General features: G+C 42.5%; 1 protein-coding gene across 2 annotated transcripts in view; it reads left to right on the top strand.

Annotated features, from left to right (window-relative positions):
• GLG1 (golgi glycoprotein 1) overlaps positions 1-24,209 on the top strand; it is a 150,663-nt gene that overhangs the window by 120,621 nt on the left and 5,833 nt on the right. For both annotated transcript variants that reach the window (XM_060083047.1, XM_060083046.1), the window contains exons 12-25: positions 269-406; positions 2,620-2,706; positions 5,228-5,290; positions 6,057-6,170; positions 7,010-7,098; positions 8,062-8,179; positions 9,399-9,491; positions 16,611-16,748; positions 18,112-18,235; positions 19,081-19,223; positions 19,416-19,517; positions 20,687-20,794; positions 22,754-22,874; positions 23,502-23,608. In XM_060083047.1, coding sequence (XP_059939030.1) covers positions 269-406; positions 2,620-2,706; positions 5,228-5,290; positions 6,057-6,170; positions 7,010-7,098; positions 8,062-8,179; positions 9,399-9,491; positions 16,611-16,748; positions 18,112-18,235; positions 19,081-19,223; positions 19,416-19,517; positions 20,687-20,794; positions 22,754-22,874; positions 23,502-23,608 — 1,545 coding nt within the window. The remainder of the gene's footprint in view (positions 1-268; positions 407-2,619; positions 2,707-5,227; positions 5,291-6,056; positions 6,171-7,009; positions 7,099-8,061; positions 8,180-9,398; positions 9,492-16,610; positions 16,749-18,111; positions 18,236-19,080; positions 19,224-19,415; positions 19,518-20,686; positions 20,795-22,753; positions 22,875-23,501; positions 23,609-24,209) is intronic.

Below are 24,209 nucleotides of genomic sequence, written 5' to 3'. Positions count from 1 at the left end.
TTTTATCAGGATACTCTGAGAAAAGAATATTGTTTCATACAGTATATTAGAAAATGCCTAATGTATTTATAATCGCATTCCTAGAGATAAAGGTGTTTAGAAGCCTCCTAGAACATTTTTATTCTGGAAGAGATTCGAGGTTTAAAGTTTGGTTCAAATAACTGTAAACTTATTTGTTATTTTCCTGACAACGGATTTGTTCTATCTAGTGTCTTTTGGTTTTGGTTTTGGTACCTTTGAAGTATTTTGCTTATTATTTCTCATGTAGCTCTCACGGGAATGCCGAGCTGAAGTCCAGAGGATCCTACACCAGCGTGCCATGGACGTTAAGCTGGATCCTGCCCTTCAGGATAAGTGCCTGATTGATCTGGGGAAATGGTGCAGTGAAAAAACAGAGACTGGACAGGTAGGTGACAAAACTACCTATTTATGGTGTAGTAATAATAGTAATGTTCATGATTAACTTTTTATATAGACTACAAACACTGTAAAATCCATCTCCATCAGCTTCACAGGTGTGTGATTTGTTATATTAGTCACTGTTCTTTCTATAAGAAATCCTGAGGAAAATGTTCTCTTTGGTCTCTACAATTGTACTTTTCCTAAGCAGTTAGTTTGTTTTTTTTTTTTTAGTTAGTTTGTTTTAATGTTATGGGTATTATGTTTTGTAACTGATTGTTTTCCCTCTTTGTGCTGCCTCTTAGAAAGCCTCGAGCCAAAGATATGGCGTGCCTTTAGCAGGTGTATTAGATTTTGTGGTAGGCATTTTGTGTACTAACTTACTACTGGCTTCATTCCACTTTCCTTAACACATTTTCTTTTTCTTTTCTCTTTTTTACTCATTTTTAATTGATTTTATCTTGCCCTTTTTTTTTCTTTTCTCATTTTTGTAAGCTACATTAGGTCCTTTTGAGGGAAGGCAGAGTATAAATATATACATCGATATGCGAATACTGATATGCATGAATAGTATGCTTGCCCTACAACAGTCCTAGAAGAGATGTAGAAATGGAATTATTTTTTCCATTTAGTAATTGATACAGTTGAGGCTCAGAGAAATGAAGGGTATTGACTTAACTTACCTAGAGCTCAGGTCTAATCCTAGCCAGGCATTTGTTCCATTTTATTATAACCTCTCCGTACAGGAAAGTGTAGAAAAGGAGCAGCCCCAAGAATTAATGTGCATGCTATAAATGGTTTCTTAGGATTTTGTGCCTAGTTAAAAAAAAAAAAAATACGTTGTTGCATTCTAGCAAATTAGGTGGGAAGGTATCTTGTCTTTTAGATCAAGGCAGAGGAGCCATGCAGTGAGGAATAGCTACTTATTTAAAGCCCCGTTAATACTAGAAGGAGGCACGAACGGTTCCATTTGTACCACTCCAAAACACCCCCTGGGATTAAACTAATGAAAGTCACATGTGCAGGAATTGGACATTTTTTAAAAGCAACATGATGCCTACTCAGATCTGTTGGGCCTGGGAATATCATTTTCAGCAGTCTGTTTCCTGGGCCTACTACAGTTCTGTCGAATTTATTGTTAGGAAATGCCATATAGTTTAGCTTTCTGTTGCCTCTGTCTAACGAAACAAGGGATATAGTCATATGGAATCCCATGAAACAGTTTCCTTTCATACGCCCTGTAAAGTAACAGAGAGAAAGCTGCACTACATTACAGCCCATCACTGTGAAGCTAAACTTAGGAAGGGAGTCCATGAGTGGAATGTTTCCCTTAGCCATTTATCTCCTCCCAAAAGTTGTATGCATTTTCCTTTAGGGTCCCCCCACCCACCCCCTTTCTGGCTCTTGTATAATTCCCACAATCCTTCTCCTCGCTTCCCATTCTAATTCTGAAACAGAGATTCTTGCAGAATAGTCAGTAAGTTAAACTTGATCCTTTAACAGAGCCCTTTGCTGAGAAATAGCTGTTCATGTTCTTTGGGAAAGTAAGCTAATGTAAAACTTAAAACCTCTGAGTCTCTAAAAGGAATAGCAGTAGACTGATGTTACAAGGTAACTCCAGCTCAGTTTCCAAAGCCCAGGTAAGATAGCTTTTAGATACTCAAACCCTAGTGTGCTCACTTGTTTTGCAGTTACCCTCAGAGGATCCTTTTATGTGGGTTAGGGTTAGAATCCCAGATTTGATTTGCAGGAGCTATCAGCTCTCTACTGTGTTTCAGACCCTGAAACTGGGTCCCAACCTACTTGCCCACGAAGAGTCGTAGAATATGTCTTTCACTGTGAATATTTTGTCCAATGATCATTATCAAAATGCAGATTAGCAGGGTGTTGACAGAACGGAGTAAAGGCCTGATAAGATTTTTAGCCTCGGAGGACACCTGAACATTGATTCTTGTTGGACTTATCAGTTTGGCCTTCTGGAGGATTTGCATGGCTGCTGTACCCCCTTGACCCTCTTAACCACCCTGATACATCAAATAATTATCTTTTCAAAAATCCCAGTTTGGGGACTCAAATAAAGCTCTAGCATTCTGTTCAGTGAAGTTGTTTAAAAGAAAAGAAAAGGAAGACCACTGAAAAGGAAGTGGACACTGGTATCTCATCTACCCTTGATTATTTATATAACTGACAAATGCTAAGAGAGTGCCTTTTTATTTGCAGGAGCTTGAATGCCTCCAGGATCATCTTGATGACTTGGCTGTAGAGTGCAGAGATATAGTCGGCAACCTCACCGAGTTAGAATCCGAGGTAAGCAGTTTTCAGCTCATGGAAGGAGAGTGCCCTGTCAGCAGCCTTTCATTTCTTCTTAGTTCTTTTGTTTCGAGACTCTTGAGAGTTCAGATTCCCTGTAGAACAAAAGAAACCTTGTCAGATTCTCTGTTTGCTTTTTAAAGAAGAATATTGTGATGCTTCTTGAACCCCTTTCCTCACTTCTGTAGCTAAACACTGAACTTAGCCCTTCGGTTTTCTTCATAAATTAGAATTATCACAGTGACGAGACCAATCTTTTTTTCCCCCTTTAAGAAAAGATAACAGCTATACTTCAAATCCCTTAATCACATTCAAGAATAGTCCAAGCATTCCTGTTCTGTCATCCTTAGCTTTCAATTAGGTCATTTGGTAATGTTTTTTTGTTTTGTTTTTTTAACTTATTTATTTATTTATTTTGGGCTGCATTGGGTCTTCGTTGCTGCGTGTGGGCTTTCTCTAGTTGAGGCGAACGGGGGCTACTCTTGGTTGTGTTGCAGAGGCTTCACATTGTGGTGGCTTCTCTTGTTGTCGGGCACGGGCTCTAGGCGTGTGGGCTCAGTAGTTGTGGCTCACGGGCTTAGTTGCTCCGCGGCATGTGGGATCTTCCCCGACCATGGATCGAACCCGTGTTCTCCCCTATTGGCAGGTGGATTCTTAACCACTGTGCCACCAGGGAAGTCCCCATTTGGCAATGTTTGTGTGTCCACTGAAATAAAATAAAAGCCTGGGATTTGCAGTTAAACATGGAAGATTGAATATTATTCCATGTTTATCCCTGTTCCATCCTAAAACTCACTGAAGTACAAAAAATGAGATTAAAAAGAAACCTCATAAGCATAGGCATACTATTTGAAATACAGAGAGTATTGCGGGGGGCAGTTAAAATGTGAAAATTGTCTTGTAGGGCCAGAAATCAGGAAAACAGGGAATAGCTATCTTTTTTTTATATAAGCCTTTTAGGACCATTTAAGTTGTCAAAATTGGCAATACATAAAATTACATTTCTTAGGGTCTTTTTTTTCTTTCTATTTTTCAAAAATGCATTGCCTTCTTTTATCTTGTGTCATCTCCTGTCTCATTTTCCTTGTGGGCTGATGAGGATGTCCTGGGGTGTGTAACTCTTTAAAGGAAGATGTTATTTCAGCAGCTAATGCTGCACAGCAGTCACTCAGCTTGAAGGCAGTTAGTGTGTGTTCCCGAGAGGTAGTAGTTTGTCATCTGGTTCGAGGACAGAATGATAGACGTCAATTACTCCTGTTTTCATTTTGAACTGCTTAGCTTTGGGGAAAAATTCCAAAGGCTTTACATACTCTAATATTATTTTTATTTTTATTTTTTATTTTATTTATTTTTTATTGCGGTAGAGTTGTTTATACTCTAACATTATTTTTAAATGTTTTTTTCTCCCCACAGTTCTTACTTGTGTCTTCTCTCTTGCTCAAGCACGAGGGGAATCTGCCTCTAGAAAACTTGCCTTTCAAAGTATAACGAAGGAGCGTTAGAGGAGTAGCGTAGAGCTGCCGTTCTGTCTGTGCTGGGGCTACCTAACCGAAATACTGGAATAGTTTCCAAATGTACATACTGGACTATTTACCCATCAGATGATACTGATGCAGAGAAAGAAACTGCTCCTCCTCCACCCCTGGCTCTTTCTAAAGCAGAATTACTGATATTTTAGCTGGAGAGGGTGTGGAGAAAAGGGAACCCTCTTGCACTGTTGGTGGGAATGTAAATTGATACAGCCACTGTGGGGAACGGTATGGAGGTTCCTTAGAAAACTAAAAATAGAACTACCATATGACCCAGCAGTCCCACTACTGGGCATATACCCTGAGAAAACCATAATTCAAAAAGAGTCATGCACCAAAATATTCATTGCGGCTCTATTTACAATAGCCAGGACATGGAAGCAGCCGAAGTGTCCATCAACAGATGAATGGATAAAGAAGATGTGGCACATATATACAATGGAATATTACTCAGCCATAAAAAGCAATGAAATTGAGTTATTTGTAGTGAGGTGGATAGACCTAGAGTCTGTCATACAGAGTGAAGTAAGTCAGAAAGAGAAAAACAAATACCGTATGCTAACACATATATATGGATTCTAAGAGAAAAAAAAAAATAGGTCATGAAGAACCTAGGGGCAAGACGGGAATAAAGACACAGACCTACTACAGAATGGACTTGAGGATATGGGGAGGGGGAAGGGTAAGCTGTGACAAAGTGAGAAAGTGGCATGGACATATATACACTACCAATTGTAAAATAGATAGCTAGTGGGAAGCAGCCGCATAGCACAGGGAGATCAGCTCGGTGCTTTGTGACCACCTAGAGGGGTGGGATAGGGAGGGTGGGAGGGAGGGAGACACAAGAGGGAAGAGATATGTGAACATATGTATATGTATAACTGATTCACTTTGTTATAAAGCAGAAACTAACCCACCATTGTAAAGCAATTATACTCCAATAAAGATGTTTAAAAAAAAAGAATTACTGATATTTTAATCTTCTGCAGGATATTCAAATAGAAGCCTTGCTGATGAGAGCCTGCGAGCCCATAATTCAGAACTTTTGCCACGTAAGTGATGTCTAGAGGAACAAGGGTTAGAAACAGAACCAATTTCACTGGGGCTCCGGCCCCCACATGTATTGAACTCATCTGTGTCTTCAGCTCACATTGCTCCTAAGTGATAACCAACTTTCACCAGTTAAAGTTGAAAATGTAAACATCAAGAGGGGCCACCATCCTGGGAAACTTTATTTGCTTACCCCTCGTAGGTGACCAGATCGTTGGTTAACAGCACTTGCTGAGATGCCCTCTGTAAGGAAAGAGGGGAGGGGGAAACCCCATTTGTAGGACTGAATTGCTTCTGATACATACAGCCGGGATTTGTTAACAATAATGTGGCTTCCCCTTCTAGCTCTCTCCTTCTACCTGATGTTGAGGGAATTCCGTTACTTTATTACTTTTAGTCACTCAACTACCTAAATTGTGGGAGTGAAACATACCCAGGAACCATAAGGATCTGACAATCAGCAGACAATGTTAGATGTTATCCCTAAAGCCAGCTGCCGGCATCATATAAGGAAAAGAGTTAAAAGACCTGCATAGTACATGTTCTTGTTGGAGCTTCACGCAGGGAGGGCAGCTTGCTGCGTAAATTTTATTCCCCTGAGTGTTGGTCCTTTGTAATGTCTCAGACTTATTTTGACATAATTTGTGATGTGTCTTATTTGTAAAGGCTCTAGAATCAATCTCGTTTGCATTTTTTGTATGGGCTGGGGTGCAGGCTTTGTTCCTTAATAGTTACAAAAGAAGTTGAAACGTGCACTACCTTCCCCAGGATGTGGCAGATAACCAGATAGACTCTGGAGACTTGATGGAGTGTCTCATACAGAACAAACACCAGAAGGATATGAATGAGAAGTGCGCTATTGGAGTCACCCACTTCCAGCTGGTCAGTAACACCTGCCACATCCTTCTTGTCTTGACTGCTTGGATGCTTACTGAATCCCTTCCTCTTTCAGAACATCAGGGTACCTCTTCTGTGAAAAATCATTTTTTCCAAATATCTGTTCAATGCAGCAGCCCAAATGTGTATCAGTACACTAGAATCTAATAAGGTTTTTTTTCTTTTAAATCATACTACCCAGGTCTGGCATTTGAATAAGAAGGTTAAACCATAGTCTCCTTAGTTACCTCATGTCTAAAGGAAGTATTTCTGATAAAGCAAGCACTTCCTTCCTAGAAGGGTGAAATCCAGTCATCTATGTAAAATTGACCTCTTCCTGGGACACCTAGCCTCCCTGACTGCCGTCCCCACATGGGACTGAGGCCCTCTGGACTGTGGGCACTGGGAGACATGGGAGAACAGACAGACCCTGCCCTTGTTGACTTGTTTACATTCTTGTGAAACAAAGATGCAAAAATACATTTACAAATAAATATATAGTTTCAGGTGAGCCTGTGAGGAAAAATAAAGCAGTGTAAGGCCTGCAGGGTGATGGAGAAAAGGGACTTGAGAAGGAGGTATTTGAATAGAAGCATCAAGAAAAGTGAGGGAGCAAACCACGGGAAGATCTGGGGGAAGAGTCACAGCCTGTGTGTGACTAGAAGCTGGTGTGCTTGGAGCAAAAGATGCCATGGGGAGCTTAGCAGGTCATGAAGTCTGAGAGAGACAGAGTTGTACAGGCCTGAAAAGCCGCTGCAAACGGTGTGTGAATACACTTACGCCCAGCGCTGCTGATCAGACCTTGTCACAGAGCTTCTGATTTTCTTTTTCATCATCTTTTTCAGGTGCAGATGAAGGATTTTCGGTTCTCTTACAAGTTTAAAATGGCCTGCAAGGAGGATGTGTTGAAACTTTGTCCCAACATAAAGAAGAAGTATGTAGCTTTTCATTGATTCTTTTGGCTTCCCTAAAGTCCCTCTTAGCTACTGAATGAGCATCCAAGATGTCAGGTGGCCTGCTGCTCTCTGACAGGATTAGCCCTGCAGGCCTCCTACACCCTCCTTTGGTAGTATGGCCAAACACTTGGATTGTCTAGACGTATCCTCTTTATAGCAGCCTGGAGCCACACCTGGTGGTGGTAGTTCTGATATGGAGAGCCTACATCCTAAAGGAGCATTTTTAATTTTTCCAGGTTCAGGCTATCTAACTGATGAAGCACATACAGATTGTGTACTTAGAGGAGCACGCTGCAGTGTGAATAAGATGTTTACTGATTTCCTCCGAACATCATTCCATTGTGTCATCTCTTCAGGGAAGCAGCAGAGCTTTCACTGAGTTAGAGATGTAGTAAAGAAACAAAAGCTGTATTCATTTAAGAACTAGGTGTTAATGAGGAGAGTGATGAGATTTTACAGCATGGCTGCCCAGATTCTTCCATGCTGCTCTTCGCAAAGGTGCATTTCTAGAACACAGTTCCCCTCATATAAACCAAGTTCCCGTGTTTGCTTAGATTTCTGTACTTTTCAGGCATGATTTTCTCAGTATATCAAAGACACTGTCCAGAGTTAAGAGTAGAGTAGCATTCCTCTCTGGTCACATGTTTTCATCAAAACAAGTGTTGAACTGTCCTTGCACGCATGTCCCCTCTCTGGCCTCCCCACCAGCCAGGAATGTTGTCAGCATTTGAGCTGTGGCCCAACTTTTATGACCTATACAGACAAATTGCTGCTTTTAGCTCTCTGAAAACACAGTGAGACTTACAGGAAAGGCATTCAAAACCATGGTAAAGGGGTTCCTGGGTCCTGGGGGGATGGTGTGGCCCCTGCCCCAGCCCAGTTCTTGGCCATCTGCCTTTGTGTGGCTCCAGCCAGTCTCAGGCCTCTTCTTTCCTTGGCAGGGTGGACGTGGTGATCTGCCTAAGCACCACCGTGCGCAACGACACTCTCCAGGAAGCCAAGGAACACAGGGTGTCCCTGAAGTGCCGCAAGCAGCTGCGGGTGGAGGAGCTGGAGATGGTAATGCCGCAGAGCACAGCCTCTGGTCCAGAAACCACAGGGCAGGGCTTAGAGAGTTAGGTGAAGGGTGAGGGCAAACTGAAAGATTTTAGCCACAGGCATGATGGTTAAGACTTGGAGCTACATGCTAAAATTCTACCATAGGACAGCTTCTTGTTTCCCTTTTTTTCAATGATAAAGTATTTTTTACCACACATAACTGGAAGTCCAGCTGTAAGACAAGCTGTAAGCATGTGATGTCGTCATTGCATCAGTAATGTCCTCGAGGATCGAGGGTCTCTCCCTCTCCAGTCTGCTGCCTTGGACACCAGCTTCGTTGTTAAGGCTGGTTTCCCTAATGGCCTCACAATGGCTGCCTGCAACAACTGGGCCACCTGTTGCAATATTCATCTCCAGCAGGAAAATAGAAACAAGAGAAAACTGCCCCCAGCACGAAATAAAGGTCCTTCTCCTCAATTTGATTACGTCAGTTTGAGATCTGTGCCCCACCCCCCATCAGGGGATGCACTCACTGATGAGCTTACTGATAATCAAGGGGAGGTGGATGTTGGAAAGCCACCCACAGTGTGCACTATGAGAGGACACTACTTTTCACTTTACTTTTGAGGATAAGCCTAAGCCACGTTAAGACGGCTAAAAACATATTTTAATATGTTTTGTGTTGTGAATCATACTTACTTCACCTCAGTCTAAGCAAAAACTAGTAATGGACACCAGGTATTATTAATATCCCCGAAGTTGCAGTACGAGATTTTCACATACAGAGGTAGTGATTCTGTGGTAATTATGTTTAAGTGGAACTGGCCTAAACATACTTCTATAATAGAAACTTCGTGTCCTCAGATTTGAACCTGGCTCTTTCAGTAAAATAATAATAATAATAAAAGTAGAGTCCTACATCTGTATAATGGTTTTAGCTTTCACAGTGGTTTCCCCATCATACTATCTTATTTCATCACACAGCAGTCCTGTGAAGGAGTCAGAGTAGATGGTAGCATTTCATTTTGCAAACAAAGGCCAAGGCCTTGTAGCTAGGTAGTGGCAGAACTGAAACTCAATCCTACTTCTCCGTTTACTGCAGTGACCACACTGCCGCCACTTAGCTGTGTAGAAGTTATGGCCACCAGACGAGATCCAATCAACAAATAAATATGTAGAACATTTGATCTCTCCAGCTTAGAGTAAGCTCACTTTTCCATGCTGGTTCCCCCTCATACAGACAGAGGACATCCGTCTGGAACCAGATCTGTATGAAGCCTGCAAGAGTGACATCAAGAACCACTGTTCCACTGTGCAATATGGCAATGCTCAGGTAACTTTTTGTTTTTATTTTTTAATTGTAAAGGTAACGTGAAGGTACCTTTTTAATAATTAATTCTGTGCTGGTGAGATAGGCCCCATCACGTCCTATCCAGCCTGATCATCCCTTCTTAAGCTACACCAGGCTGCTTTTCCCAAACAGACTACTTTTACTCACCTTCATTCCTCTTTGTCACCTATTCATTCTCTTTCCTCTTTCAGGTTACCTTGTCCTCCCCCACCTTGTCTGCCTAGTAAACTCCTAATTATCCTTCAAATGCCTCCTCCTCTCTATAGCTTTCCCAACACTCTGCACCTCCAAAATTAATTATTCCCTCATATGATCCCGTTGCACAGAAGTTCTTAACTAGAGGTCACGTAAGAACCATCATGGGAGGTTTTCTTTCCCTAATTCACAGAACAGGGCCCTGCCCAGAATCGTCAGGAATGAAATGCAATCAAGTGTTTCTTTGTTTTTGTTTTTAATGTTCTTCCATTGACTCATCTACCTCTTCTAGTTCAGGGCATTGCCAGGTACTTGAGCCTTTGGCTTTGTTATCTTCTAGTATCTGCTGTTGGTGATGCAAAGTCTGATGTCAATCTGATTCTCATTTCTGTGTAGTTAATCTACCTCTGAGTTTTCTCTTTACCTTTAATGATGTGTAATTTCACTGTGATATAATTAGATATGGTTTTTGTTTTCATTATCCTGGTTGGCTCATTCAGTCTCAAAATTCATGTCTTACTTCAGTTCTAGGAAATTCTCAAACCTTTCAAATATTGCCTTCCTTTTCCTTCCTTCTGGAACTCCTTTTAGACATTTGGAGCATCTGAATCTGTTCTGCATGTCTCTCAATTTTTCTTTTATGCTTTTCACTTCTTCATCTCTCTGTACTACACTGAGGTAATTTTTCAGTTCTGTTTCCCAGCTTCATAATTTATCCTTTAGCACTTTCCATCCTGCTCTTTAGAGAGACTACCAGTTGGGTTTTATTTTTCATTTCTTTTTTTTTTTCTCATACAGTGTATGTATTTTATTAGAGAGCATTCGCAATTCCTTCCACCCATCCCTTGTGACATTGCTATTATTCACTTTTTATGCATATGCTATGGTCTCCCAGTACATTGTTATTAGGCAGTTATCAGATCAATTAAGAATAAGAAAAATAAATCATTTTTTTCACTTTTTTCCTTCTCTCATGCTCTTCCTTTCTTTATGTGGATCCAAGGTTTTGACCTATATATTTTCCCTTCTGCCCAAAGAACTTCTTTTTTAACATTTTTTTTACAAGGTGCATGTATGGGCAATGAATTCCCTGTTTTTGTTTGTGTGAGAAAGTCTATCTTCTCTTCTTTTTTTTTTTTTTTTTTTTTTTTGCGCTACACGGGCCTCTCACTGTTGTGGCCTCTCCCATTGTGGAGCACAGGCTTTGGACACGCAGGCTCAGTGGCCATGGCTCACGGGCCCAGCCGCTCCACGGCATGTGGGATCTTCCCGGACCAGGGCACGAACCCATGTCCCCTGCATCGGCAGGCGGACTCTCAACCACTGCGCCACCAGGGAAGCCCCTCTTCTCTTCATTTTTGAACAGTTTTGCTGGATATAGAATTCTAGGTTGCTGGATATAGAATTCTACGTTGCTGGATATAGAATTCTGGGTTGCTGGATTTTTTTTTCTTTCAATACTTTAAATATTTCACTTCACACTGTTTTCTGCATAGTGTCTGATGAGAGGTCCACTGTAATTCTTGCATCTGTATATTAGTTTCATAGAGCTGCCAAATTACCACAAACTGGGTGCCTTAAAACAAATTTATTATTTCACAGTTTTGGAGGCCTGAAGTCTGAAATCAAGGTGTTGGCAAGACTACTTTCTTTCCTAAGGCTCTAGGGCGGAATGCTTCCTTGCTTTTTCCATCTTCTGGTGGTTCCAGTCCTTGACTTGGGGCTGCATGATTCCAGTCTCTGCCTCCATCTTCTCATGACCTTCTCCTCTGTGTCTCTCCTTTGTGTATTATGTATATTTTCTTATTCTTATAAACTTATAAAGACATTTACATTAGATTTAGGGCCCATCCAGATAACTCAAGATGATCTCATTTTGAGATTCCTCACTTAATTACTTTTGCAAAGAATTTTTCTCCCAGATATTCACATTCACAACTACAGGTTTAGGACTTACACATATCTTTTGGGGAACCAAAATTCAATCTACTAAAATCTCTTTCTCTATAGATAAGGTGTTTTTTCCCCTCATATTATCATTTATTTAGGTTTTCTTATTGGTTTATATCTGCAATGATTTTTAGTTTCTGGTGTACAGCTTTTCTACATCTTTTGTCAGATTTATCCCTATGTACTTTATATTTTCTGATGCTATTTTATCTCGTAGTTGATTTCTAATCTCACAGTGTTGTGGTCGGAAAAGATGCTTGATATGATTTCAGTTTTCTTAAATTTACTGAGGCTCGCTTTATGGCCCAGCATGTGGTCTATCCTGAAGAATGTTCCATGTGCACTTGAAAAGGACGTGCATTCTGCTCCTTTCGGATGCAATGCTCTATAAATATAAGTTAAGTCCATCTGGTCTAATGTGTCATTTAAGGCCTATGTTTCCTTATTGATTTTCTGTCTGTCCATTGATGTAAGTGCAGTGTTAAAGTCCCCCACTATTATTGTGTTACTGATGATTTGTTCTTTTAAGACTGTTAGCATTTGCCTTATAGATTGAGGTACTCCTATGTTGGGTGCATATATATTTACAATTGTTATATCTTCTTGTAGTGACCCCTTGATCATCACGTAGTGTCCTTCTTTGTCTCTTGTAATAGTCTTTAAAGTCTATTTTGTCTCATATGAGTATTGCTACTCCAGCCTTCTTTTGATTTCCATTTGCATGGAGTACCTTTTTCCATACCCTCACTTTCAGTCTGTATGTGTCCCTAGATCTGAAGTGGGTCTCTTATAGATGGCATATATATGGGTTTTGTTTTTGTATCCATTCAGCCAGTCTGTGTCTTTTGGTTGGAGCATTTAATCCGTTTACATTTAAGATAATTACCTATATGTATGTTCTTATTGCCATTTTGTTAATTGTTTTGGATTAGTTTTTGTAGGTCTTTCTGCTTCCCTTCCTCTTTTGTTCTTTTCTCGTGATTTGATGACTGTCTTTAGTGTTGTGTTTGGATTCCTTTTTCTTCTTTGTGTGTATATCTATTGTAGATTTTTGGTTTGTGGTTACCATGAGGTTTTGATATAGCGGTCTATATATATACACAAGATTGTTTTAAGTTGCTGGTCTCTTAATTTCCAATGCATTTCCAATATCCTGCATTTGTACTCTCCTATTCTCACGACTGCTGGTTTTGATACCATATTTGTGGATGATTTCCTACCTTTACTGTATGTTTGCCTTTACTGGTGAGCTTTCCCATTCATATTTTCCTTGTTTCTAGTTATGGCCTTTTCTTTTCTGTCTAGAGAAGTTCCTTTAGCATTTGTTGTAAAACTGGTTTGGTAGTGAATTCTCTTAGCTTTTGCTTATCTGGAAAGCTTTTGATTTCTCCATCAAATCTGAATGAGAGCCTTGTTGGGTAGAGTATTCTTGGTTGTATGTTCTTCCTTTTCATCACTTTAAATATATCATGCCAGGGCTTCCCTGGTGGCGCAGTGGTTGAGAGTCCGCCTGCCAGTGCAGGGGACACGGGTTCGTGCCCCGGTCCAGGAAGATCCCACATGCCGCGGAGCGGCTGGGCCTGTGAGCCATGGCCACTGAGCCTGCGCGTCCAGAGCCTGTGCTCAGCAGCAGGAGAGGCCACAACAGTGAGAGGCCTGCGTACCGCAAAAGAAAAAAAAGCGGAGAGGGGGAGTATTGCAAATGTCCCTTCAACTGATAAATATATCATGCCAGTCTCTTCTGGCCTGCAGAGTTTCTGCTGAAAAATCAGCTGATAACCTTATGGGAATTCCCTTGTATGTTATTTGTTGCTTTTCCCTTCTTTTAATATTTCCTGCTTGTCTTTAATTTTGTCAGTTTGATATGTGTCTCAGTATGTTCCTCCTTGGGTTTATCCTGCCTGGAATTCTCTGCATTTCTTGGACTTGGGTGACTGTTTCCTTTCCCATGTTAGGGAAGTTGTCAGCTATCATCTCTTCAGATATTTTCTCAGGCCCTTTCTCTCTCTCTTCTCTTTCTGGGACCCCTATAATGCAAATGTTGTTACATTTAACATTGTCCCAGAGGTCTCTTAAACCCTCCTCATTTCTTTTCATTCTTTTTTATTTTTTTAATTCTGCTCTGCAGCAGTGATTTCCACCCTTCTGTCTTCAGCTCACTTATCTGTTCTTCTGCCTCATTTATTCTGCTATTGATTCCTTCTGGTGTATTTTCATTCCAGTTATTATATTGTTCGTCTGTGTTCCTTCTTTATATCTTCTAGCTCTTTGTTAAACATTTCTTGTATCTTCTCAGTCTGTAACTCCATTGTTTTTCCAAGATCTTGGATCATCTTTACTATCATTACTCTGAATGTTCTTTTCAGGTAGATTGCCTAGCTCCACGTTACTTAGTTGTTCTTCTGGGGTCTTATCTTTTTTCCTTCATCTGGAACATATTCCTCTGCCATCTCATTTTTTCAAACTTTCTGTGTTTTTGGTCCCACTGGCTTTAGGATTGTAGTTCCTCTTGCTTCTGGCGTCTGCCTCCTGGTAGGTGAGGCTGGGCTAAGAGGGGTGTGCAGGTTTCCTGGTGAGCAGGGCCGTGTCAGTGGGGTGTGTTTAGAGGCAGCTGTGGGCTCCGGAAGACTTTAAGCAGCCTGTCTGTTGATGGGTGGGGCTGTGTTCCTGCCCCATTGGTTGTTTGGCCTGAGGCATCCCAGCACTGAAGCCTAAGGGCTGTTGGGTGGGGGCCATGTCTTGGTGTCAAAATGGTGGCCTCCGGGACAGCTCACGCCAATGAGTACTCCTCAGTACCTCTGCCACCAATGTCCTTGTCCCCGCAGTGAGCCACAGCTACCCCCTGCCTCTCTAGGAGACCCTCCAAGTCCAACAAGTAGGTCTGGCCCAGGCTCCTATGAAGTCACTGCTTTTTCCCCTAGGTCCTAGTGCACACAAGACCTTGTGTGAGCCCCCAGTCCCGTGGCGTTCCTGCGATCAAGCTCTGCTGGCCTTCAAAGCCAAATGCTCTGTGTGCTCCTCCTCCCGATGCCAGACCCCCAGGCTGGGGAGCCTGAGGTGGGGCTCAGAACTCTCACTCCTATGGGAGAACCTCTGTGGTATACTTATTTTCCAGTTTGTGGGTTGCCCACCAAGTGGGTATAGGATTTGATTGTATCATTAATGCGCCCCTCCTACCATCTCACTGTGGCTTGTCTTTGGAAGTAGAATATCTTTTTTGGTAGGTTCCAGTCTTTTTTGATGATTGTTCAGCAGTTAGTTGTGATTTTGGTGTTTTCGCGAGTGGAGGTGAGCTCAGGTCCTTCTACTCCACCGTCTTGTCCCCTTCACTTATTTTTCGTTTGTAACATTTCTCATTGGTTCTTCTCATAACTACCTGTTCTTGATTCTTATTTACTATTTTCTTCTCTGTTGTTCTGAAGATATTAAATATACGTTTGATTGCTCTGTTGCCTTTTCCCCTCAGTTTTGAGGCCTTGATTTATTTTGTTTATCATCTTTCTTACGGTATTAGTGTTCCTTAACTGCAGTTGACCCTTGAACAGCATGGGGTTAGGAGTGCTACACGTCCACATAGTTAAAAACCTGTGTATAGAGTCAGCCCTCCATATATGTTGGGCCTTCCCTATCTGAAGTTCCACATCCACAGATTCAACCAGTCACAGATCATGTAGTAGTGTAGTGTTTACTATTGAAAAAAATTCTCATATAAGTGGACCTGTGTAGTTCAAACCCTTGTCATTGAAGGGTAAACTGTATTTGGTGATTCTTGGTTGTGCCTTGAGGATTTCTTAGAAGTCTCATGACTACATGCTACAGCCCTAGCTACTGCAGCTTCCCATCTGCTTTCTTTCTTTACCTTTTTTTTATAGTAGCTAAAAGTTTGTTGTAGGGAAGGGGAGGTTTTAGGATACACCTAATTCACTATCTTAAAATCTATCCCATGGCACTTTATTCTTTTATGTTAACTTACTCATCTGTTTTTTGTTTTGTTTTTTTTTTTTTTTTGCCGTACATGGGCCTCTCCCTGTTGTGGCCTCTCCCGTTGTGGAGCACAGGCTCCGGACGCGCAGGCTCAGCGGCCATGGCTCATGGTCCCAGCTGCTCCGCGGCATGTGGGATCTTCCCGGACCGGGGCCCGAACCCACGTCCCCTGCATCGGCAGGCGGACTCTCAACCACTGCGCCACCAGGGAAGCCCCTCACTCATCTTTTTTATTGTAGTTGTTTGTTTATATAACTTTGCCCTGTGAGACTATATAGTCTTCAAAGGTAAGGATTGAGTCTCATTCATAGCTGGCATCTAATGCTCTTTTCTCATGTGGTAAATGGTGAGTTGAACTGAACTTCCTGGCTTGTGCTTACTGTTGAGTCAGGGTTATTGCTCCAGGGAAAGACAGAGAGCCTGATGTATGCTCCAAAAGGAATCTTGACAAGGAATAGCCCTGGAAGGAAGAAGAAACCAGGAATCTTGAGAGGGTTTCCTTCCCCTTAGACTCCAGTACAACCTGCTCTTTATCCTTTTTTTTTTTTTTTTTGCGGTACGTGGGCCTCTCACTGTTGTGGCCTCTCCCGTTGTGGAGCACAGGCTCCGGACGCGCAGGCTCAGCGACCATGGCCCACGGGCCCAGCCGCTCTGCGGCATGTGGGATCTTCCCGGACCGGGGCACGAACCCATGTTCCCTGCATCGGCAGGTGGACTCGCAACCACTGCGCCACCAGGGAAGCCCTATCCATAATTTTTATACATTTGGTTTGCTATTAGCCTTGGGGTTGTAAATCTATAAATATAATTCTCCTTTGTGAGGACATCCTGATTCCTATTACCTAGGAATTAGAAATGAAAGGTACCTGTATAGAAAAGTGAGGAATGTACTAAGAACTTAATGCTTCATCAGAAAACATGGATTATCAATACCTGATCTACCTCTTAACTTGCCCGTAACTTATGCCCTAGATTATTGAATGTCTGAAAGAAAACAAGAAGCAGCTGAGCACCCGTTGCCACCAGAAAGTCTTTAAGCTGCAGGAGACAGAGATGATGGACCCAGAACTAGACTATACACTCATGAGAGTCTGCAAGCAGATGATAAAGGTAAGGGACCCAAAACCAAGGGTTGAGCACAGGGTAAGTCAACGTAACAAAAACACAAACTTCTTTAAATTTCAGAGAAAATTCATATAATCTCTCAGTGTCAACCTGTTTTATACAGCTACGGCTGTGGTTCTCGAAGTCTGGTCCCTAGACCTGCAGCGTCAGCACCACCTGGGAACTTACAAAGTCTCAGGCCCCACCCCAATCTCTGAGTCAATCTCTGGGAGTGGTGCCTTCTTTTTTCACAAGCCCCCGGGGGTTCCAATGAAGCTCAAGTTTCAGAACCATTAAGCTAAGATAGCTAACCTCACTTTGACCTGAGGAACAAGTAAATAGATGTCCATTAAATATGTGATTGGTTCTGAGCGCGGTTGGTGGTAGGTGTACTGAGGAAGCCACCATCAAATATCCTGATCATCCATCTATCACCATCAAAGGCTTTTTTAGTTCTACAGGTTGTTTTGCTTCATTTACTTCTCCAATAAGTGCCCCATGCAGCAGGGCTGACAGGAGAACCTGGATGTCAGTTCCTTTATTTGTCCACACGTACAAAGAGATTAAACTTAAAGTGCTAACCCCTTATTTCAGCTTCCCTTTAAAATAAAATGATACTCCTCACTCTATCAATAAACTCCAAAGAGAATTGTGAAAGTTAGAAGTCTCTTTAGCTGGGTCTGGAAGAATTGAGTCCTCTGTAAAAGTGGAAATGTCAGTCTCTGATTTGAGGGAGGTTTGTAAGATTTTGATGACTTCTATACCAATCAGTCAGCAATCCATGTCCCCATATTAAGATAACAGTGGACTATAATTAATAGACTGTGGATTAGCAGATAGAGATGGAGTTTATCGCTAGTGCAAAATGAATCTCTGACTTCAAGGACACTAACAAGTGTACAGGGGCTGGCTCCACAGGATTTGGTAGGATTATAGCCCCTCTGGTTAAAGTGGTGAACCAGATAGGTTCTTCTTCCACATCCCTGTTCACACTGGTTGCTGGGTAATTCCTAAATTTCCCATTGGGATTGGGTAGATGTGGCTTGAGGGCTACGTGGTCACCTGGTACAATGTTACGTTCATGCATAAACAGTATGTAAGCTTATGAGAGGCCGTGTAATGTAGCATAGCCATGTAAGTAGGGAATCCATCCTATCCAAAATAGGAAACAAGTAGTAAAAAGAAATGTGAGAAATATAGTAGAGAATAGATAAAGGGGAACTTGAGGCTGGGTATCACTGGGTATCACTCGTCCCAAGTGATACCTTTAGGTTCTGTCATAAGCTCCCCAAAAGATGTAAGAGTGACAAATATGGTGTTAATTGCCATATTTGGGTAACTACTTTTATAAAACTTTGTTTCTTTGCAGAGATTCTGTCCAGAAGCGGATTCCAAAACTATGTTGCAATGCTTGAAGCAAAATAAGAACAGTGAATTGATGGATCCCAAATGCAAACAGATGATAACCAAGCGCCAGATCACCCAGAACACTGGTAACATTTTGGCATGGCTTTCCTGGTCCTGCTGGGTATGGCTTGAAAGGAATTGAGTGGGCATATACTTGCCTAATTAAACTAAAGGTGCTTTGTTGCTCCTGAACATTAAGGAAAGAGTCTGGATATAATGAGCAAAGTGATTTACTTCTTTCTTGAAGAGCATCTAGAAGAACAGAATGAAAGTCATGGGAAAGAGAAGGCTGAAAACATGGGAAACTTGCCTTTGAAGGGTGTACAAAATGAATTAGGGCTAAAGTTCATTGAAAAGTCTAGAAATTCAGTAAAACTTCATGCATGTGGCAGGAGAATATATGGGTAATCTGTTTTAGAATAGAGAAATTTAATCTCTGAGTTGCAAGACCTTGTAACTTAGTGGTCAAGTTGAGTTGGATATTCTGTTCTCAGAATTTTCAAAAATATATATCATGGGGAAGGTTGCTGATGTCTGCTAGATTTTTGTGAGGACTGCTTAGCATGTTGGCCTCAATAGATCCTGCAGAGCTACTGTGGAGTACGTTTCCTGGGGGTCTCCACGTCTGCTCTTCCACCACAGTATATTGCTGATTTAAAACAGTGTGTTGAGGGAGTTCCCTGGTGGCCTAGTAGTTAGGATTCCAGGCTTTCACTGCCATGGCCCGGGTTCAATCCCACAAGCCGCAGGACATGGCCAAAAATAAAATAAAACAGTGTAGTGAGAGCTCAGTAAACATTTACCGAATAAACAAATCAGTGGTTTATTAGTGGTCATTGACATAATATGCCCCCTTTGGGTAAGTGGATTTCAAAACATTTGTGAATCCAGGTGGAGTGTTTTACCGTGTGCTTGTTACTTTCTGCTCTAGATTACCGCTTAAACCCTGTGCTAAGGAAAGCCTGTAAAGCTGACATTCCTAAATTCTGTCATGGTATCCTGACTAAGGCCAAGGATGATTCAGAGTTAGAAGGTCAAGTCATCTCTTGCCTCAAGTTGAGATATGCTGACCAGGTAAACTGCCCTGGGCTTTTCACAGAGGTGTACTTATGGAACCTCCACTAGTCCTGGCACTTTTTTCTTTGGAGGTCCTTAGCTTGCTGCTACTTTCCCCAAGACCTTTTTGCACACCTTCCCCAAGCCAGGGCCCAGATAAAAAGCTGACATGTTCTAATAGTCTGACATATTCTCCCTTGTCACATGTAGCGCCTCTCTTCAGACTGTGAAGACCAGATCCGGATTATTATCCAGGAGTCTGCTCTAGATTACCGACTCGATCCTCAGCTCCAGCTACACTGCTCAGATGAGGTAGGATTTGGGGACAAAACTGGTTGTGAACAGAGCTGGTCAGAGAAGTTTTTACTGGAGAAAAGTTCTTTACTCTGTTTCCCTTCAGCCCTGAATCCAGGGCTCTTCTAGGCTCTCCACTGTCTGAGTTCCTGGTTCTGTGTAACACTGAATTTGGTTTATCCTTGGTCCTGTCACTATTCAGTTTTGATTCCATATTTCTCTATCGAACAGCATTTTTTTATATCTGTCTACGTCTAGTTTGTTCTTCCCTCTCCTTATTCTGATGTTCAACGCAGAACACTCCCAACACTTTCCAGAAGGATAAAAGTGCTCCTGTAATACCTCTAACGAAGTGCCAGTCCTTGGATATTATTTAACTTTCTAGCTAGAAAAGGTTGTGTAGTGAACCTTGTTCAACATATGTCCAGGGCTTCCCTGGTGGCGCAGTGGTTGAGAGTCCGCCTGCTGATGCAGGGGACGCGGCTTCGTGCCCCGGTCTGGGAAGATCCACATACCACGGAGCGGCTGGGCCCATGAGCCATGGCCGCTGAGCCTGCGCGTCCGGAGCCTGTGCTCTGCAACGGGAGAGGCCACAACAGTGAGAGGCCCGCGTACCGCAAAAAAAAAACAAAAAAACCAAAAAACATATGTCCATTATATGGGAACATAGCTAAAGATATTTCAAAAAAGCTTACTCATAAAGCTGTCCAAAGAAGGTTAAATTTTTAACTGTGCTGCAGGCCATGTGTCAGGACCCCTTTGTGTGTGTGTGTGTGTGTGTGTGTGTGTGTGTGTGTGTGTGTGTGTGTGTTTCCAAGTTGTGTAGCTGGGTTGACTCTGAACCTCTGTCAATGTCAAGCATTTGCTTTTAGGATTTTACTTGGCTGTATGACCTTCCTCTTGAGGAATCAGAGAGTAGCCTTCTTTGTGACCAGCCCTGGGACAGTCGATGACTCAGGTCTTGGTGTTGACAGCATGAACTGACTGTTTTTCAATTCTGTGCCAGTCCTTGTGAAGAACAGAGCCTGGCATCCCATATGGGAGGGAGGGGAGTGAAATCCACCAGGAATCCGTTTGAGAAGAGCCCCGGGCACATGTGTGGGAGGAGCTCCAATCGACATGCTTCAGAGACCAAGGTGTCTCGTGAGAGTAGGGGTTCCCTTGTTTTTTGTGTGTGTCCTGAACAGATTGCCAGTCTATGTGCCGAAGAAGCAGCAGCCCAGGAGCAGACAGGTCAAGTAGAGGAGTGCCTCAAAGTTAACCTGCTCAAAATCAAAACAGAAATGTGTAAAAAGGTAACTACCATCAGTCACCATTTTCTCTCACTTGCTTTTCTCTCCTCTTCCTCTTCTTCCTCTTAAAGCTATAGTCTGTACATCTTAGTGCTAAAATCTAAACCTTCCTTCCCAGAGTTCTATCTTGTTCCCTCTTACCAAACTAATTTGCCTTTTGACCATTAATTGTCTGTAACTTAAATAGTCTTTCACGTGTACTAATTACTTGTGAATATGTCTCATCCCCATGACTAGACCATTGTTTAAGGTCATTGTTTAAGTGCTATGCCGAAGTAAAATGTCAATTCCAATATATCAGTAAGTGTAGTGCATTTGTAAAAGTCAGTGAAACTACAAATTCAGTTCATTTCAGAAACATCACATAAAAACAAATTTATCAAAATACGATAGCTGGACTTCTCTGGTGACCCAGTGGTTAAGAATCCTCCTGCCAGGGGCCTCCCTGGTGGCGCAGTGGTTGAGAGTCCGCCTGCCGATGCAGGGGACACGGGTTCGTGCCCCGATCCCGGAGGATCCCACATGCCGCGGAGCGGCTGGGCCCGCGAGCCATGGCCGCGGAGCCTGTGTGTCCGGAGCCTGTGCTCCGCAACGGGAGAGGCCACAGCAGTGAGAGGCCCGCGTACAGCAAAAAAAAAAAAAAAAAAAAAAAAAAAAAGAATCCTCCTGCCAGTGCAGGGGACACAGGTTCGAGCCCTGGTCCGGGAAGATCCCACATGCTGTGAAGCAACTAAGCCTGTGTGCCACAACTACTGAGCCTGCCCTCTAGAGCCTGCGAGCCACAACTGCTGAGCCTGTGTGCCACAACTACTGAAGCCCGCACGCCTAGAGCCCATGCTGTGCAACGAGAGAAGCCACCACAATGAGAAGCCCGTGCACCACAACAAAGAGTAGCCCCCACTCACCACAACTAGAGAAAGCCCACGTGCAGCAACGAAGACCCAATGCAACCAAAAATTAATTAATTAATTTAAAAAAAAGATAGCTAAGCATATATTATCTTACAAAATTGAAAGTGAAATAATATATTTGATCTTTTTTTAAAAACTATCTCTTTTTGGAAAAGTGTTTCAATGATATTACTGAGTCACTGTGAATATTGTGTGCAGATATTTTCATCTGCTAAAAATGTTTTAATTCCACATGGTCTGAGGAGTGGTAGAAGTTGGCTAAAGGCTAAATCCAGATATTTTCCTTTGAATACTTTTTCATCAAATTATCCCGTTTAACTTCAAGGAGGACTTTTTGAACAACATTTCAGTTTTTTTTTGTTTTTGTTTGTTTTATTGTTGTTTTACAGTCTGTGAAGCACAAAGTAATTTTTACTTAAAGCAATTTTTGACTGTCTTTACCTGCTATAATTTCATCATGTATAAATGGAGAGTCTGCAGAGTTGATTTCAGTTCTATCATGTTTGTATTCCTGTTGTTCAGAACATCTTTAAACTCAAATAAGAATTATTCTGGCTGTAGAAGTTATGCTCTGTCAGTTCTTTCTTTCCTTTTGAGGATAATGGAAGTAAAGTGAAACATTTTGCAAATGCACCTTTCTGTTTGGGAATTTTAATATAGCTTATTACTCTGATTTTCAGTTTTCACATTTTCAGACTTCTAAAGTAACAAAATAACTGCATCAAGTCAATATAAAGACTAACACTTAGTATTTAATAATATAGCATACCAGAGTGCCCCAAACCCAAACCTGATCTTAAACTTGCCTCGCTTTGCTTATTAGCAAACAGCTCTGCATACACTAGGTCCCCAAATTGTATTTATTGAATTAAATTGGATGCTAACCATCTGCGTTCTTTGCATCATCACCATGTTGCCACCTGTCTCAGAGTAGCCTCTGTTGGCTTAATCATCCCTCCTTGACTTTTTTGTTTGTATGTAAAGTATTTACAGACAACAGATCTGATGTATTTCCTCTGTAAAAGCTCTCTCTATGATCTTCCCTTCTTAGGAAGTGTTAAACATGCTGAAGGAGAGCAAAGCAGACATCTTTGTGGACCCAGTTCTTCATACAGCTTGTGCCCTGGACATTAAACACCACTGTGCAGCCATCACCCCTGGCCGAGGGCGTCGTAAGTCACGGTGTTCACTCTGACCCTGTCTGAACTATCTTGGGAGGAGCAAAGCCTCCCTCTGAGACATCAGTTCCAGCTACTCTGTTCTGTAGCTGCAGCTCAACCGTAGACAGCATCCCCTGGGGGCCTGGCTGATGCCTTTGTGGCAAAGTGAGTTTAGGAGTAATCCTGCTGCAGGTTTGAACTGACAGAGCCATGACCCGAGGTAAAGATTTGATGACAAGAGGAAGTTGAGTTATTTATCAGGGAGGCAAAAGTTAAGCTATCATCATGGCCCTCTTCCCTGCCTTGTCCAACCTTGAACAGCTTCATCAGCTTCCCCAGTGGCCACGGTGGGCTCAGCAGACAGGTTCTGTGTGAGGTGGAACCTGGGCAGGTATATGGTTGTTTCTGAGCCATGTGTGTCCAATGAAAAAAATGAGAGGTTTTAAGAGAGACTCTGGACAGCCAACCTTAAGTATTCTTCTCCATGTTAGATCTTGGATTAAGTGTCCTTGAAGGGATTTAACTTTGTATAGCCTCCAGATCTGAATTCTCTGGTGGTTAGGTACCCTTCTCCCCATCCTTACCGAAATTTCTGTTCTGTACAGCTTCAGACGCTTCTTATCCCTTTCCCTTGCACAGAAATGTCCTGCCTTATGGAGGCCCTGGAGGATAAGCGGGTGAGGTTACAACCTGAGTGCAAAAAACGTCTCAATGACCGGATTGAAATGTGGAGTTACGCAGCAAAGGTAATGACCACGAGAATCTCCTGATGTGGTGTCTCCTCTATCAGTTTCCCAGGTCTCTTTTTTTTTTTTTTTTTTTCTTTTTGCGGTATGCGGGCCTCTCACTGTTGTGGCCTCTCCCGTTGCGGAGCACAGGCTCCGGATGCGCAGGCCCAGCGGCCATGGCTCACGGGCCCAGCCGCTCCGCGGCATATGGGATCCTCCCAGACCGGGGCACGAACCCGTATCCCCTGCATCGGCAGGCGGACTCTTAACCACTGCGCCACCAGGGAGGCCCTCTCCCAGGTCTCTTTGAGATACTTCACTGGCCTCCTTGTCCTTGTTGTGAGACTGGCAGTAGGTTTATTTGAAATAATCTCTCAGTGCACTGTAAGACGCCTGGGCTCTGTGAGCCTGGAGCCGTCATCTCCAGATAGCACAGCAGAGACATTAATTAGTCCCTTCTTTCGTCATTGGTTTCCGCCTTTGAGCCACCAAGCATTGCTTCACAGTGACTCCACTGCTAGTTTTTTGTTGGCAGATGCTGATGCTTAAATCAGATTAATCTGGAGCCTCCTTGCTTTGTTCTGAGTACATGGATGAGCATAGAAGCAGCCCAGACGTC

This window comes from Mesoplodon densirostris, chromosome 19 (assembly GCF_025265405.1).
Source record: "Mesoplodon densirostris isolate mMesDen1 chromosome 19, mMesDen1 primary haplotype, whole genome shotgun sequence".
NCBI lineage: Eukaryota > Metazoa > Chordata > Mammalia > Artiodactyla > Ziphiidae > Mesoplodon > Mesoplodon densirostris.
The sequence above is the reverse complement of the archived record's forward strand: the minus strand, read 5'-3'. Positions and strand labels throughout refer to the sequence as shown.